The sequence below is a fragment of the Vulpes lagopus genome, chromosome 15 (assembly GCF_018345385.1).
Source record: "Vulpes lagopus strain Blue_001 chromosome 15, ASM1834538v1, whole genome shotgun sequence".
Taxonomy (NCBI): domain Eukaryota; kingdom Metazoa; phylum Chordata; class Mammalia; order Carnivora; family Canidae; genus Vulpes; species Vulpes lagopus.
The window spans coordinates 35865728-35883074 of record NC_054838.1 but is presented as its reverse complement, the minus strand read 5'-3'; the positions used below and the strand labels follow the sequence as shown (position 1 = coordinate 35883074).

Here is a 17347-nt window from a genome sequence, read left to right as displayed (position 1 = left end):
TCAGTTTAGTTTTCTCATTTGCAAAATGTGTATAATAGTATATCTCAGGGGGCTTCTGGCTGGCTCAGACGGTTAAGCGTCAGATTCTTGGTTTCAGCTCAGGTCATGATCTCAAGATTCTGAGATCCAGCCTCAAGTCAGGCTCTGTGTGGGGAGTCTGTTTGAGGATTCTCTGCCCCTCCACCTGCTTGCATGCATGTACTCTCTCAATAAATAAATCAAATCTTAAAAAAAATCTTCCAGAGCCTAATATTCTTCCTTAAGTATAAGGCCAAAGTAAAATGGTCTCTACTGACATTAGCTTTTTTCCTCCCATGGTACCTGGTATCTCACCATAGCACTATTACACTCTATTTTAATCTTTTGCTTTGTTTAAATTTCCTGTTTAATTACCTTTACTTTCATTCAGAAATCTCTGAGAATGTAGAATATTGCCTATACTGAGTTTCCAATATCTGGAACATAGATACTTAGTAAATAGCTGATAAATGAAAGAAAGAACTTCTTATTATTGATCTCCCTGACTTCTAAAGGTAGGGCTATTTATATATTATAAATAGAATTTTTATGTTAGTTAAACTCATAAAAATTAATAATTCAACATTTAGCACTAGATTGTAAAATTCACTGGTACAATTTATGTCTGATTCTGAGTTCTTTTTTTTTTTTTTATAGCAATTTACTCAACTCTATTTCTGGAGGATTAAGGGTGGTAGTGTAGAGAGAATGCTATACTTGCAATTAAAAGCTTTAGCATTAAGCTCCAAATCTGTTATTTAGTAGTTCTGTGCTCTTGGACAAGCAGCTATGGATTTCATTTTCATGTATAGTAGACATGATATGAGTTCTTAGTGGTGAGAATCAGAAAAGATAATGCATGTAAAAATTCTTTTTAAACTCTAAGAAATGTTGCATAAATTTATGTAAAGGAATTTCATTATTCTAATGACTTTCCAAGATTTTTGTATTAAGTTCACCTTTTCTTCTACTATACTTTCATCTTAGTTTTCTTTTTCTTTTCTTTTTTTTTTTAAGATTTTATTTATTCATGAGAGACACAGAGACAGAGAGGCAGAGACATGGGCAGAGGGAGAAGCAGGCTCCTTGTGGGGAGCCTGATGCAGGACTTGATCCCAGGATCCTGGGATCATGATCTGAGCTAAAGGCAGACGCTCAACCACTGAGCCACCCAGGCATCCCTCAGATTTTTCTTATACAGAGATGAGAAGCATAATAATCTCTGTTGGTTTGGAGAACATCTAGCTGTTTTGAAGTCTTTTTATAGACTTAGCATTTGATTTGATTTTCTTTTTTTTCTTTTTATTTTTTTATTGAGTTTTTATTTTTTTTAACTTTTATTTATTTATGATAGTCACACACACACACAGAGAGAGAGAGAGAGAGAGAGAGAGAGAGAGGTAGAGACATAGGCAGAGGGAGAAGCAGGCTCCATGCACCGGGAGCCCGACGTGGGATTCGATCCGGGGTCTCCAGGATCACGCCCTGGGCCAAAGGCAGGCGCTAAACCGCTGCGCCACCCAGGGATCCCAATTTTTCTATTTTTAAGTTGTGGCAAATAATTTTGTCAGTTCTTCCTTCTTTTTAAAAGTTCATTTGTTAGCACTATTGTCATTTACTGTTTCAAATTTAAATTACATGTCCCAAATTATTTATAACTTCTGGCAATGCTATTCTTAAACCAAATAGTTGAACTTTAATTAAGAGACACATGATTACCCATAATTCCAATTATATAACAGTCACCATATCCTTTGCATTGCATATTTCCTGCAAAAAAATTTTTATTTTAAAAAATGATTCCCCCTCTCCTGTGCCTGTCTTTAGGTAATCAAATTTAGTTTCCTTCTTTTAGCACATTGAGGAGTCATCTGAAGATAGATTTTTTTTTAAGAATGAAGAAAATAGGAGAATTAAGGTCATTATATTGGCAATTCAGGTGAAAAATTCTCTACTTACAACTGTTATCAATTAAAATATTAGTGCTGTATTGGATAATTATCTCAACTTTCTACTTTATTCAATTTGTCAACATCTGATTAGGGATTTTTGTCTTTTACAACAGGATCCTTGTCATCCTGTCTTTTTTATTTTTTGCTTAATTTTTCACCTTTGCAAAAGTACCTAGTTTTAGAGTACCCTCAAGCTCAAGTTTTCATTAATAAGATATAAGAATGTAAGTAGAGAGAGATAAAGGACATAATGGAATTGACACAGGAAGGTAATCATTACTGATAATCAAAAGAAGCAAGAAGGGCAGCCATAATTCCAGCACTAGACGCTGTCATGCAAAAGCCTCAATTGTCTAAGAGAAACATGACCGCATTAACCATTTTTTTTAGTATTCATATATTCTAGCATCTTATTTGTGTGTCAGATTTTTCTTTTTTAAAGATTGTATTTATTTATTCATGAGAGACACAGAGAGAGGCAGAGACATAGGCAGAGGGAGAAGCATGCTCCCTGTGAGGATCCCGATGCAGAAGTTGGTCCCAGGACCCTGGGATCATGATCTGAGCCAAAGGCAGATGCTCAACCACTGAGCCCCTCAGGCATCCCCCAGATTTTTCATCAACAGAGATGAGAAACATAATCTCTGTTGGTTTGGAGAACATCTAGCTGTTCTGAATCAATACAGTGTCTTCCCTGGGTAGTTACTAAGTAAATACGTGTTGTGTAAATTAGTCCTCTTATCTAGCAAATTACATTCATAGGTGTGATTATGGAAATGCTGTTGATACAATTTTAAGAATTGCCACTTACAAGAATAAAATATCAGAGTAAGTGAATACCTACAAAAGTGACATAGAAGTGAAAAAGAGCTTAAAAATTAGAATTGTAAAAAGAAAAGAAAAGATGTCTGATACTTAGTAGATTTTCAAAGACTACCTAACAAATGAAGGGATGAATAAGACTAAACCTTGAGGCACTAGAGATAATCAGAAATTTAGAGCCCAAAGATACATATAGGTACTAAAGAGGGCATACTGTATTTATGGTGTTGCTGATTACTTACAGTAGTGATTAGGAATGGGTTCCCAAGTGAGGTCAGTAAGCCACTATCATTTCAGGGAAATTGCTGATTTTTTAACTATTGTCAAAATGTGGATTCAAATATTTGTTCTTGATTCAAATAGTTTAAATATTATATTTAAATAAAATGTTTTATCCTGCAAAGTATGAAAGCATTTAAAAAATTAAAGTTCTTTGCAAATATATTAGCATATGTTTATGTCTTATTCTAAAATTGGAGGACTCCCTGTACATCCACATTCATTTATGTTTATAACCTTTTTAGGTAAAAAAAATTGTTATGTGACATTCTTCTCTATTTGCTATTGCCTATTGAAATTCTTCTTTCTTTAAATGGAGTGAGCTTGAGGTTTGCTATGTTATATAGGAAAATTAGGGAAGACCTCATTGATACAGTAGTATAGGAGCAGAAATGTGAAAAGAGTGAACAAGCAAGCTTTATGGGTATCTGAAGGAAGAATATTTAGGTAGAATAGTGGGTTTAGAGGCCCTAGTGTAAAAGAGTTCTTATTATATGTGAGAAAGAGCAGTGACCACTGTGGTTGGAGTAGACTGGGCAAGAAGATAGGAGTAATAGCTGAAATTAGACAGGTAGTCTTCTGCTGAGTGAGATGAGGAAATCACTGGAGGGTTTGTGTTGGGGATGACATCATCTGGCTTACGATCTTTCTGGCTGCTGTGTTTAAGAAAAGTCTGCATGAGAGCAAAGGTGGCAGCATGTAGACTAGTAGGTTATTGCATTAGTGCAGGGGGTAGATGTTGGTAGACTGGACCAGAGTGGTAGCACTAGCAAAAGATAGTGGTGGTATTTAATGTTCGAGCCAAAAGAATTTACTGATGGATTAGATGTAGAGGATTAGAAAGGGAGAACAATAAATGATGACTCCGAGGATTCTGGGCTGAAAAATTGGAAGGGTGAGAGAGAGAACACAGCAGGAGAAACAGTAAAGGTAGGTATGATCTGGAGTTCAGTTTTGACAAGTTGGGATGTTTATTAGACATCCAAATGGAAATGTTGAATGTATAGTTGGATATGAGTCTAGAATTGAGGGGAAAGATCTGAGCTATAAATACAAACCTGGGAGTCTTGAGGATTCTGATAATATTTAAAGGCAGGGGACTAGCTAAACTTACCTAGAAAATAAGAATAAAGAGGAGTCTCCAGATGTTTAGATGCTTGAGGAATGAGAAGGAACCAGGTAAGAGGCAGCTATGATATAGGAAGCGAAGCCAGAAGAGAGCGCTACTTTGGAAGCAGTGGTGTGCTGGAGTGGGCTCTCACTAGCTTGCAAGAGCCTATTGTTAAATTTTCAACAAATTTGTTAGGTGATTTATTATTTTTTTAAAAGATTTATTTATTTATTCATGATAGACATAGAGAGAGAGGCAGAGACACAGGCAGAGGGAGAAGCAGGCTCCACGCCAGGAGCCCGACACGGGACTTGATCTCAGGTCTCCAGGATCGCGCCCTGGGCCAAAGGCAGGCACTAAACCGCTGAGCCCCCCAGGGATCCCCATGTTAGGTGGTTTAAACATAGCCATTTAAAAATTAAATTATGTAAACTTACATTAAATAAATTATATTAAAAATAAAAGTAATACATACTCAAAGCTCACCACTTCCTAATATGTTTCTACATTTGATGCCATGTATATTCTTGAGGTTATTTGCATCTATTGTATGTGTATGGTGTTAAAGCTATGTAATGATGTGCTGGTGTGTATCTTCCTAAGTCTGTGTTCAATGACGTCACTTTGGCATCTTGAAATTGGCCGTGGTGGGAATATTTACACCTCAGAAATTACAAATGCTACAGATCAGGGGTTCATTTATTGTTTTGCTAAAAAAAAGTGATAAAGAAAATGTTAATAATGCAAGTGCAAGTTAAAAGTATATTATGTTGGGCTGCCTGGGTGGCTTAGTCAGTGTCCATCTCTTGGGTTGGCCTTAAGTCATGATCTCAGGGTCATAAGATTGAGCCCCACATCAAGCCTCTGCACTGGGCCTGGAGTCTGCTTAAGATTCTCTCTCTTCCTCCCTTTTCATCTCCTTCACAAACCCCTACTCATGTGTGCGTGAATTCTGTCTCTCTCAAAGTATATTATGTCCCTGTGATTAACATAAAAATTGTTTCTGTGGTTAGCATGGAAGTTGAGGAAGTATTTGTCCACTATTCAAAAATTATTTGATTCAGCAAAGAAATCACAAAATTGATGAAGGAGTGGAGGTTTATCACATAAGCCATATTATTTAATTTTCATCTTATCAATATAATGAAAAAAATAAACCAGTATTTATGTTGGAACTTCTCATTCATCAATTACAACCATATGTTGGCTATGATTGTAAGAACTGGGCAAGAATCAATAAAAATATTATTGAGAATCAATTGATTAAATGGATTTTATTATTATTTTATTTGTTATTTTTAAAAATATTTTATTTACTTATTCATGAGAGACACAGAGAGGGAGGACATAGGCAGAGAGAGAAGCAGTCTCCATGCAGGGAGTCCAATGTGGGACTCGATTCCCGGACTCCGGGATCACTCCCTGAGGCAAAGGCAGAGGCTTAACAGTGGAGCCATTCAGGTATCCCGATTAAATGTATTTTATAATGAAAAGTTATATATATTATTTTGCATATATTTCATGTTTAATATTAGATTTCTATTTTTCTAGAACTATGAGATAGAATTTTAAAATCATGTTTTTCAGATACTGACAGAGCTTTATCATTACTGGAAGAATACTGCAAAAAATTAAGGAAACCAGAGGAACAGCAGTTGAAAGACGCTGTTAAAAAGGTGATGGGTATCTTTAAGAGCAGCTTATTCCAAGCTTTGCTGGGTATGTATTAAACATTTGTTTATCATTTTAATGATCAGAATTGGGCTTAATAGTTTAAGTAATGTGGTCAAAAAAACTAATGTTAACCAAATTTAAAATGAGTAATTTTCCTTGACAGTGGAAGGAAAGATTTCTTTTTTTCTTATTTAAGGCTAGCCTATAAAATAACTGTTATAAAATAGAAAAAAAAGTGTTGGTTATTAAAAATATAAATATGGAAAGAAACTGTTTTATATAGGAAGAAAGGTTTACATAGGAAGAGACCTAAGTAGTTGGTTGTGAAAAAAATTGAGGACAAATGCTGGAGAAGGAATTTGCTTTCCTCTAGAGAAGGTATTGGCTAGCACAAAAACAATGGGTCATTTCTATTGAGTTAGAATCATAGTTCTCCTTTTACTCTCTTCTTAAAACAAAATTAAAATACTCTTTTCAACTTTTGCTTCTCTTATGAAAGTTTATGATCCAAATTGAAAAGTTTATTGATGAAAATCTCAGTTAAGTAAACAATCAACGAACTAAATAATAAAAAACCCCAACTCAATTATACTATATTTTACTATGCTTAAATAGTTCATTTTAAAGAATAACAGAGTCTGCTGGATATTATCATTACTTTTTCTGGTCTGGTAGTTATGGATACAAAACCTAAAAATGGGTACTTATGAGGGGTTATGAGGATTAATTTTGAAAATATTTAATCTGTTTTTATCATGTCTATATTTGTTGACAAAAACTCCACTTAGGGTGTGAATATAATTAAAAAAAACATTAAATTTTGAAAATTTAAAATTCATCTACTGAATAAAAATAGAAGTAAAAAGCTTTATAGGATTATTTTGCCTGTGGGTTAATTTCTTTAAAATATTTTTCTGTGGCTGGTAAGAATTAATGACACAAATAACTATAATCATCTTAGCTGGTATTAAATAAAAACAACTCTAAATGGAGTCTTACAGAATTTAAGTAAATCCTATCATTAGAGAATAGTATTTTTAAACCACATTTTTAAACTACAAATTTCTTAATTAAAAATTAAGTTTCATCTAGTTGATAATTAGTAAAGGCCATTAACTGAACAGCAATATCTCTAAGTAGGTTTGTGTGATGTGTTTTGTGGAGAATGACCAAGTCTGTTGAGAGTTTGAATTTTTGAGAGCTTGCTTTAGGAAGAGTATTGTTGGATGCTTTAGATAATTTCTCTATACTTTGGTAATGTCACCATTTGGTATCACAGTATCATTACATGAGGAATAAAAATACGAATGAATGATAGAGAATTGAATTTTGCCATTGTATTGGGTGAGTGATAAATATCTTGACAAAAAGCCTATAGTGTAGTTTGAATTTCTCTAATAAAATGAAAGGCAACAATAATCTGTAAAAAGCTATTATGTAAGTAATCCTGGTGTCCAGCTTTGAATGGATGGATTTGCTTTGGCTAGTCTTTAAAAGCCATTTTGGGATAAATCAGACTGCAAAGAATAGAGCATTATACAACAAAACATAATTTTCATTTCAATTCTGTATGTATTGTTAAATACTGATTGCTAATTTATTATTATTGAATGTTTGAGTGTTCTTACTCTGTATTTTCTTTAAGGACTCAAAAGAAGAAAAACCATGTAGCCCAGTGCATCCTGAAACAGATTAGATTATCATAAAAGGATAAGCAGGGAGCTATTGATAAATAGAGTATTGTTTATGGTCTATAACTTTCTGTTTGGACGAACTAACTACTATCCCACCACCTGCCTTTTTTTTTCTGTTACAAGTAACAGAACATAGTGGCTTTACCCATTGTTCTGATATTCAGATAGCCCATACATTGAAAAAAAAATACCTTGTATAAATCTCAGTTAACTAGAAATAGAAGGGAATCATAATGTAGAAACTCCAGCACAAATGGATAGTAAATTAAAATATTATTAATACAAGATATACTGTAATAAATATTACAGTACCAAATATTACAGTACCATATTACCAGGAAACCAAACCTCTTGACTGATGGAAAGCATCATTTCAAAAATTAATACTAGCCTTTTTCTGTGGTCCTCCATCATATGCTTAAAAAAAAAAAAAAAAAACCTCAAACACTAGCATGTACTTAGGTGGTACAATCTGTGAGAACAGAATTCTGTTTACATAATTTTGACCATTATTATAGTGCATTAAAGCATTTTATAAATGGGTTCTGTGATAGGGTGGAAAGTGATGGCAAGGGTATTGTGTTTTTTAACTTTTAAAGTAGAACTTTATCTGACTGCAAAAGTAATATGTGTCCATTCTTTAAAAATTAAAAATAAAGAAAAAGAAGAATATAAAATCCTATGGTAAGATACATTCCTCTTACGGTAAATAGGATATATAAGCATGGGGAATGATGAGCTGTTTGATTAACTTTCTCCCTCTTTGCTTCTACAGTTTCTGTATCCTTTGATTTAATTTTCTATTTATTGTTAACTGACAGTGGAAAAAAGACACTTAAACTTTTAAAAAGCTAGTAATGCATGTTCATTAATGTGCAAAGAAAAATACCTAAAACAGCAATATACTAGATGCTGCACGTTTAGATGTTGGGCTTAGGGTGACATCTTGTGGTATAACTAAGGAAAATGTTTTGTTCAAGGATAGTTTTATATGATTACATTATTAATCGTACAGATTTTGAATAAGTGAATTGGAATTCCATGCTATCTTACAAATTAATTTAGGTCTCTCTCATTATATGTAAAAAGTATTTTAATAATATAATGGGTCAGTTCATTTGCAGATATGTATCACAAATATTCTTTGTTTTTATACCTTATTGAAAACTTTTTGTTCTTTATTCATTACTTATACAGTTGTGGACAGAACTATGTATATATACTTAACGAGTTTCAATTCCTTTTAAAATCTTGTTAATTTTGTTTATCTGATTTTATTTCCTTTTATTTCTTTTTTAAAAAATGCATTTTATTAAATTCATTTAAAATATAGTGTATTATTTAGTTTCAGAGGTAGAGTTCACTGATTCATCAGTTGTGTAACACCCAGTGCTTATTACATCACATGCCCTCATTAATGCCCATCACTCAGTTACCCCATCCCCCCACTCCTCTTCCCTCCAGAAACCCTCAATTTGTTGCCTGTGTTAAGAGTGTCTTATGGTTTGTTTCCCTCTCTGATTTTATTTTCCCCTCTCTTCTATGATCCTCTGTTTTGTTTCTTAAATTCCACATATGAATGGAATCATAGGACCATTGGCTTTCTCTGATTGACTTATTTATTTCACTTAGCATAATACTTCTAGTTCCATCCTTGTCATTGCAAATGGTAAGATTTCATTTTTTATGGCTAATATATATATATACACACACATATATATAGTCATATCTATCTATCTCATATCTCCTTTATCCATTCGTCTATCAGTGGACATCTGGGCTCTTTCCATATTTCCATTTATTTCATTGCAGTGTTTGAGGGGGACTTTTGGGGAAAGATTTAGAAGAGAATGGGCGGTAAAGTGATATTTTCCTTAGAACCTTGGCAGTAGCAAGAGCTTAGAAAAATGCTTATCCCTTACATGTCAGACTTTGTGTTAGAGTAGAATACTTTCATTTCCATAAATCTTAATGTAGAACCCTATGGACTTACAGAGGTGATATGGTAGATATACTATATATTGGGATATATTGCATACCTGGATCCACAGGAGATATACTACTATATTGGGATTTATCACCTCCTGTTGAAGCCTTCTGCCATGTCCTTACTTGATAGTAGCTTTAGCCAGACCTTTTATTATGTTTCACAGCATTTTTTCAGATTACTATAAAATATTTATTTTATTGGCTTATGATACAGTGAATATATTTCTGTCCCCTCAATAGACTGTGAGTAGCTATGAGTTGAGGTTATATCTAAGTAACCTTTATACTCCTAGTATATGGACCTTAATACCAGTAGGCCTTCAATACATTTTATTTATTTATTTTCTCAATAATTATTTTAAAAATACCTGTTATGTATTAGACATTGTGCTAGGCAGTGGGGATACAACAGTAAACCATAGAGGAGAGGATAGTCCTTGCCTTTACGGAGAAGTGAGAGAAATCAAGTGGGTAACAGAGACATTAGGTATGCAATTGTTATTTAAATTTAATACATTAAGTAACCTAAATCCATGCATTTAAAAGTTTTTATCACAGTTTAGTTTGAGTAAAAAAAAAGTGTGTTTTTCATTACAGTAATTACAATATAATTTTTTTCTAATATATTTTATTTCAAAATAACATTTATATCAAACATAATGGCTAGTTTGGTCTTAATTATTCATCATACTGTATAATTTTTGTTACCTGATCATAAGATAGTCAAGGGAATTTTTTAAATAGATTTTGGTGAGTGTGAAAGTCCACACAGTTATTATGAATTGGAAAAAATTTGGCTCTAATCCTCCAAAGCAGATGTTCTCAGTTCTCAAAGTGTGGTTCTTGGACCAGCAGCATCAGCATCACCTGAAAACTTGGTTAACATTGTAAATTGTTGAGCCTTACCTCAGATCAACTGAATCAGACAATCTGCAAGTAGTGCTCAGCAAATAGTGTTTTAATCAGCCTTCCAGGTGATCCTGAGGCATGCTAAAGTTTGAGAACATGTGTTTAAAATGATTAGATATCTGGCTACTCAAGGAAAGTAAGTGAATGTTATTAATAAATTTGGTAAGATATGACAGTGGCCTTTCTTTATTCTTGGGTTTTATAAAGATTTGATTTGATCTTTAACAAGTATAATGAGCCATTATTATTCTGGGACATATTTTGAGCACTTTAAGAACCATAAATTAATGAATATAATTATGACATCTAATTTTCTTTTTAAAGTGCAATAGTATATATTAAACACTCAAATTATTTTTTTTCCTTTGGATACTTGATGGTAGTTTCTACCTATGAGCTATGGATAGAAAATAGTAAAGCTACACTGAGATAGATGATGCCGTTGGTATGTAGGAGGCTCAGTCAGTAGGTGCTTGCTTGCTGCCACATACAGCCTTAAAGAGGTGCTCCAGTAAAACAGATATATTATTACGTGTCCTGCACCTTCAAATAAATCTTGACTGGTCAAAGCAGTGCATGTTAGATTCTTAGATACTAAGTTCTACTATGTTTCTACTTATTTGTTTATAATACTCATTTAAGTAAAAAGAATACAGGTATTCCAGTTACTGCAATTGAGTAATTATAATTAATGAAGTATTTATGAAGTGTTTAATTTTATGGACATATGCAGATGGATGTTACTAAAAACAAAGTCCCTAGCCATAAGGCGGTTAAGGTCAATTGGGAAGGTAATATTTACATGCATACAAACAAGTACAAGACAGGATATAATCAAGGACTAAACTCTAGACCAAAGTGTTGTAGGCATTCAGAGAAGCATGGAATCATTGTAGATTGATGTTGCTAGGAAAGCATTTCTATAAAATATCTCGTCAGTGATAGGATTTGCATAAGAATAGGATAGAAAAGGACATTTTTTTCCATCCATCCATTCATTCAAAAGATATTTACTGAATACTACTGGGCATTGTGATATATGCTAGGGAGATAAGCATTAAGCAAAATTGCATAGTTTATGTTTACAATTTTGATAAATGCTACAGAGGAGAAGGAGAGGGTGGTATGAGCAAATGAATCAGGAAAAGCTTTCTTAGGGAAGTGGCATTTGAGGTGATAAAAATTATACTGATTCATAGAAGTCAGAAGGAGAGTGAGGAAATGGATATGACAAGAACAGCAGTTCAAGATGTTCTTGGTATTTATGTTTTTAAAATGTCCTGTAGGAATTAGATAAGGAATCATATTAAACTTAAGTCTCTTCCAAAGACTTGTTTAAATTTGAAGGTAAACTTGAGAAACAGAAGTGGTAAGCATAAACTGTGCCCTCAAGGTACTCCAAGTACCCTCAAGGTACTTCTTCCACCTCACAATCCTTATTATAGCCTTTTTGTTGAACTGCCATATACTAAGTGTAATTAGTTGTGTGTTTCATGTCACGTGGGACTGAGTATATCTTAAGTTAAATTTGACACTTTACATTGGATGCCATCAAAAGGGTTGGATGCCATTCTTGGTCTGGACTTTGTATATTTGCTGCAGGATTTATGTCACCAGATGGCACCATTTAACTAAATTTATGTACTTTGGATGCTTATAAGGCTGGTTGTTTTTAAATGAAAGATGTTTTTATTTGTGCTATTGCTGAAATAAGAAAATTAATTTACTTTGATGGCATATGAGACTTCTATACAGAGTAAGGTAATGAAATCCCCTAAATTTGTTGAGAACATGAAAGAATAGGGTGATTTCTGCTAAGTCTGTAATAAATAAAAATTTAGTTATGATCACTGTCATTAATATATGGCAGCTGGCAAAAAAGTAGAACACAACAGGTTCCCCATCTAAGTTTTCCTATAGCTAGCATAATAATATTGTGAATATTTTAACCTTGAGTTTAACTTTCAGATGTGGGAATTTGATATATATATAATATTAAAAACATAGAGAAATTTCTAAAATATTATTTTAAGAATAAGCTTTTCAAGATGTCTTGAAATAATATAAGAATATGTTAAAATTTTTTTGTCAGTAAAGTGTATGTCCTATTGAACTATAGAAGTAAAAAAATTAATAGAACATGATATAAATGTTTTTTCCTAGTGTAAACATTCATTTAAAGGAAATGAATATTTATTACTTTCTTGGTTAAAAACTTCCTTAATACTTTCCTTACCTTTAAGCAGAATTAGTTCCTTTCTTCCTTATGTTCTTGTATTTATTCATATTTACAGGCCACCAGTTATTACATGTATTATGGTTAATTGACTAGGTGTTAGTTTCTCTTAGTAGATTGTAAGCTTCTTGAATGCAGGGACTGATTCTAATTCAATCAGACTGATTCTGACTCTAAGTGTGTAGCACATTGTCTGCTGTCATGGAATATAGTATCATTAAATTTCTTTCATTTGATAAAATATATTTTGAACTCCTACTACCTAAGAGATACTGTATTAGGATCTGCAGATTTAGTGACAAGAGACATGCAGATCTATTTTTATGGAGTTCATGATCTAAGAGAGACAGACATTAAAGATGTTAAGTACAATAGTGATAAGCACTTAGGTAATTTGGATTAAACAATAAAATCATAGGGAATTACTTGAATTGGCCAAATTCATATTATTGCACTGTGTTTGTTTAAAAATGTCTATTATTTTAAAAAAATACATTTATTTAAGCAATTCTCTGCATCCAACATGGGGCTTGACCTCATGTCCTTGAGATCAAGAATCACATGCTATACTGACTGAGCCAACCAGGTGCCCCACTGAAAAAGTTTAAATTCTTTCTATTTTGGGGCACCTGAATGGCTCAGCCAAAAAGCATCTGACTCTTGATTTTGGCTCAGGTCATGATCTCAGGGCCCTGAGACAGCCCTGTGTCAGGCTGCATGCTCAGCAGGGAATATGTTGGGGATTCTTTTTCTCCCTTGTCCTTTCCTCTGCCCTTCCTCCACCTCAAATAAATAAATTAATCTTTAAAAAATACTTAAATACTCTGTATTTATTGAAACCTTCTAGTAGTATCTATCATCATTGGAAATTCTCACCTGTAAAGTTCCCCATCTCTTCTGCCTACCTCTCATCTCATCTCTTCCTTACTCACTATACTACACTGTAGTTCCTAAATGCTGTTCAGGATATTTTCATTTGCTTTTCTTTTTTCCCCCTTTTTAAAGATTTTATTTATTTATTCATGAGAGACAGAGAGAGAGAGAGAGAGAAAGAGAGAGGCAGAGACACACGCAGAGGGAGAAGCAGGCTCTCCGCAGGAGCCTGATGTGGGACTCCATCCTGGACCCTGGGATCACAGCCTGAGTCAAAGACAGACACTCAACGGCTGAGCCACCCTGCTTTTCTTTTGTTTGGAGTACCTTTTTACCTAAATCTACCCAAATCTGCCTTATTGGCTTATGTCATCATTTAGGTCTAGTTCTCTAAAATGCCTTTCTATCTCATTCCCCATTTCTACCCCACCCCCAAGTCATATCTATCACATTACCTGCTTTATTTTTGCGACTGGATCACTATGAGAAATTTTGTTTATGAGTTTTTTGCATGAGTTTCTCCACCAGAATGTACATGCCATAAGAGCAACCATTTTGCCTGTCTTATTCATTGCTATATCTGTTATATTAGCTTAGTGCCTAGCACATAATAGCCACTAAATAAATACTTATTAAATGAATGGATGGATAAGTGAGTGTTACTGCATGCCTCATACTGTGCTAGATTCTTTAGTTAGAAATGTACTCATCTGAAAGGAATAGAAAGCTTATGCAAGTAGGGTTTTATTTTGTACTACTTAGGAAGAAATTTGAAGGTAGGCAGTTGTTGGCATTAGGTCAGCATCTCAGGAAAGTTCTGGTCAGTGTCTCTGCTGAATTGAAATTATAACATGTCCTCTGGGAGAAATGTAGGAATATAGTGCCAGGAGAGCCCAAGGCAAGTGTTGTCAGCTGGAAAGAGCATCTGGGAGCATTCCCTGAGCCAAGAAAATGAACTTCAGGTCCCACCAAATATCTCTCCATGAGAGGCCATCAGTAAACTGAATGACCAGATTGACAGGGCTGTTGTTCCAGGACAAGAGGAGCCCAAGAACAGCATTTAGATCCAATGAACCAACTGATTTCTGCCTCTAAGACTATGATGGCTATGATGGCAGATGAACCATATGCCCCCACCCCCGCCCCGTCCACCTCCAGAATTATCTACTCCCACATAACTGGGCATTATTGGGATCCCTGGGTGGCGCAGCGGTTTGGCGCCTGCCTTTGGCCCAGGGCGCGATCCTGGAGACCTGGGATCGAATCCCACATCGGGCTCCCGGTCCATGGAGCCTGCTTCTCCCTCCGCCTGTGTCTCTGCCTCTCTCTCTCTCTCTGTGACTATCATAAATAAAAACAAAAAAAAAAACAAAAAAAAACTGGGCATTATTTTAGAGAGAGATAACCAGGAAGAGGAGTAGGCTATAGGGATTTACAGTTTCTATAGCAGCTGGATAAGCCACAGACACAGTAAATAAAGATTTATACATTTTGCTTGCAGATCATGATGTAATATAAGTTTTATGTGTGATTCCATTATACTGAGGCATGGATCTCAATGTAGCTTCTAACTTCATACTCTTTTCAAATTTGGTGTTGAATGCTGAAAAGGATTAACCACAAAAAGGAGCAATGGAAAAGGAATTATCTGACAAATATCTCAAGGAAAGGCTTCCCTTTCATCTTGTTAGTTCTGGTTCCTGGCAAATGATAGAGGTGGTGGAGAATGAGGAGCATTGATCTATTTAAGTTTATTTACACGAGTTGGTCCTAAGAGTTGCTTAAGAAAACATTTATTAAATGTTTTAATAACTTTTAATTTATGAGAGAGAGAGAGAACGCAGGATCGTGGGGGGTTGGAGGGAAGAGGTAGAGAGAGAGAGGGAGAGGGAGAACCAGACTCTCCACTGAGCAAGGAACCCAATGCAGGGCTCCATGCGGGGCTTGATCCCAGGACCCTGAGATCATGACCTGAGCTGAAGGCAGATGTTTAACAGACTGGAGCCACCCAGGTGCCCAGCTCTGGAACTTTTTAAAGTATTTAGGAATTCCAAACATTCCAATAATAACTGATAGATATACCATGTAGCATAAATTTCCCTGATTTCTAGTTTCTGAGTCTTTGGCTTCTATTTTATTTTATTTTATTATTTTTTTTTTTTAAATTTTTTTTTTATTTATTTATGATAGTCACAGAGAGAGAGAGAGGCAGAGACACAGGCAGAGGGAGAAGCAGGCTCCATGCACCGGGAGCCTGACGTGGGATTCGATCCCGGGTCTCCAGGATCGCGCCCTGGGCCAAAGGCAGGCGCCAAACCGCTGCGCCACCCAGGGATCCCTGGCTTCTATTTTATATTCAAATTCCAGTTTGCTGTCAAAATGATAAACCTTCATGAAATCATAAGATTGATATTCTTTTTACAGGGTATATGTATATATATATGCAAATTGAGTCATCAAATGTACCTAGAACCACAAAACTCTAGTTGGCATGCCAGTTCTTTAAAATGCCTTAATCATGGATCCCTAGAAGTTTAAAGCACTTTTAAGCTTACAGAAACTAATTATACTAAATATTAAATAATACTTTCATAAAAACCTTGAGTTATGAAAATAAGCCACTTGAAAATAAACAATTACTTGAGCAACAAGATTCATGCTTTAGAAATAGTTGCTGCAAAAGTTTTTTTTTTTTTTTTAAGATTTTATTTATTTATTCATGAGAGACACACACAAAGAGAGAGGTAGAGACATAGGCAGAGGGAGAAGCAGTCTCCCTGCAGGGAGCCTGATGCAGCCCTTGATCCCAGGGCCCCAAGATCACAACCTGAGCCAAAGGCAGATACTCACCCACTGAGCCACCCAGGTGCCCCACTGCAAAAGCTCTTTGAAGAAGAGTTTAAGAGCTCTTCAACTGATCAAAATAGGACAATGATTATAATTATAAAGGTGAGTTTTGAATTTCATTCATTAATTGAGAAAACTAATACATGAATAAAACCTGATTATTTTTAGGTGCTGGGATTTTTCTGGATACATGTTTACATTCTTTTTGGCATTCATCTCATAAAATCTAATTTTTAAAACCTTTTAGAATGGGAGCCTCTGGAAATATGGAAAATTAAACATATTTAAAAGCTCTCTGCAAGTACTAAACCAAATTTGTGCTGGATACTTCCATTTCCCAAATTTGAGTATTTATAATTCTAACATGGAAGGAGGTAAGCTAATTGAATGACTTTATGAATATGGATAATTATGAGGAAGAATAGTAACTCTGCATATTGAATGAAGGAAAATAGTAGTGTAACTGAGCTGAAGTTCATATGCCCTGATACACAGCAGAACCAAACCCTGAGATATTAAACATTCAGTAAGGAAAAGATTTATTTGAGAGGCAATCAAATGAGACAGGAGGCTGGCTCAAATTTGTTGCCCCTGACTGAGATTAGAACAAATTTTTATAATCATAGGGATTGAGATCATATATATATATGTATGTATATATATATATATATATATATATATATATATATTTGATGAAAAGGACAGGGAAGTTTATCACTATTCATAAGGAAAAATGGAACATGCATATTGGGCAAATGTACATCCCATGTTAACTTTGAGGTGCAGACTTAACATTAAAATGAAGGAGAATTTGGCCCCTGATATCAGGAGGTCATCTGCAGGACAAGGAGAGGGGCTGTGCGCATGCTCAGAGCTGACATAAAGTAGATGGAGTCTTAGGCTCATTATCTCTGGTGAGGAATGCAGAGTCTTGCTTGTTCAT

At 34.6% G+C, this 17347-nt stretch overlaps 1 protein-coding gene across 7 annotated transcripts in view; it reads left to right on the top strand.

The window, feature by feature from the left end:
* The window catches only part of DLG2 (discs large MAGUK scaffold protein 2), a 1981735-nt gene that overhangs the window by 9986 nt on the left and 1954402 nt on the right, over positions 1-17347 (top strand). For all 7 annotated transcript variants that reach the window (XM_041730223.1, XM_041730222.1, XM_041730221.1 and 4 more), the window contains exon 2: positions 5770-5901. In XM_041730223.1, coding sequence (XP_041586157.1) covers positions 5770-5901 — 132 coding nt within the window. The remainder of the gene's footprint in view (positions 1-5769; positions 5902-17347) is intronic.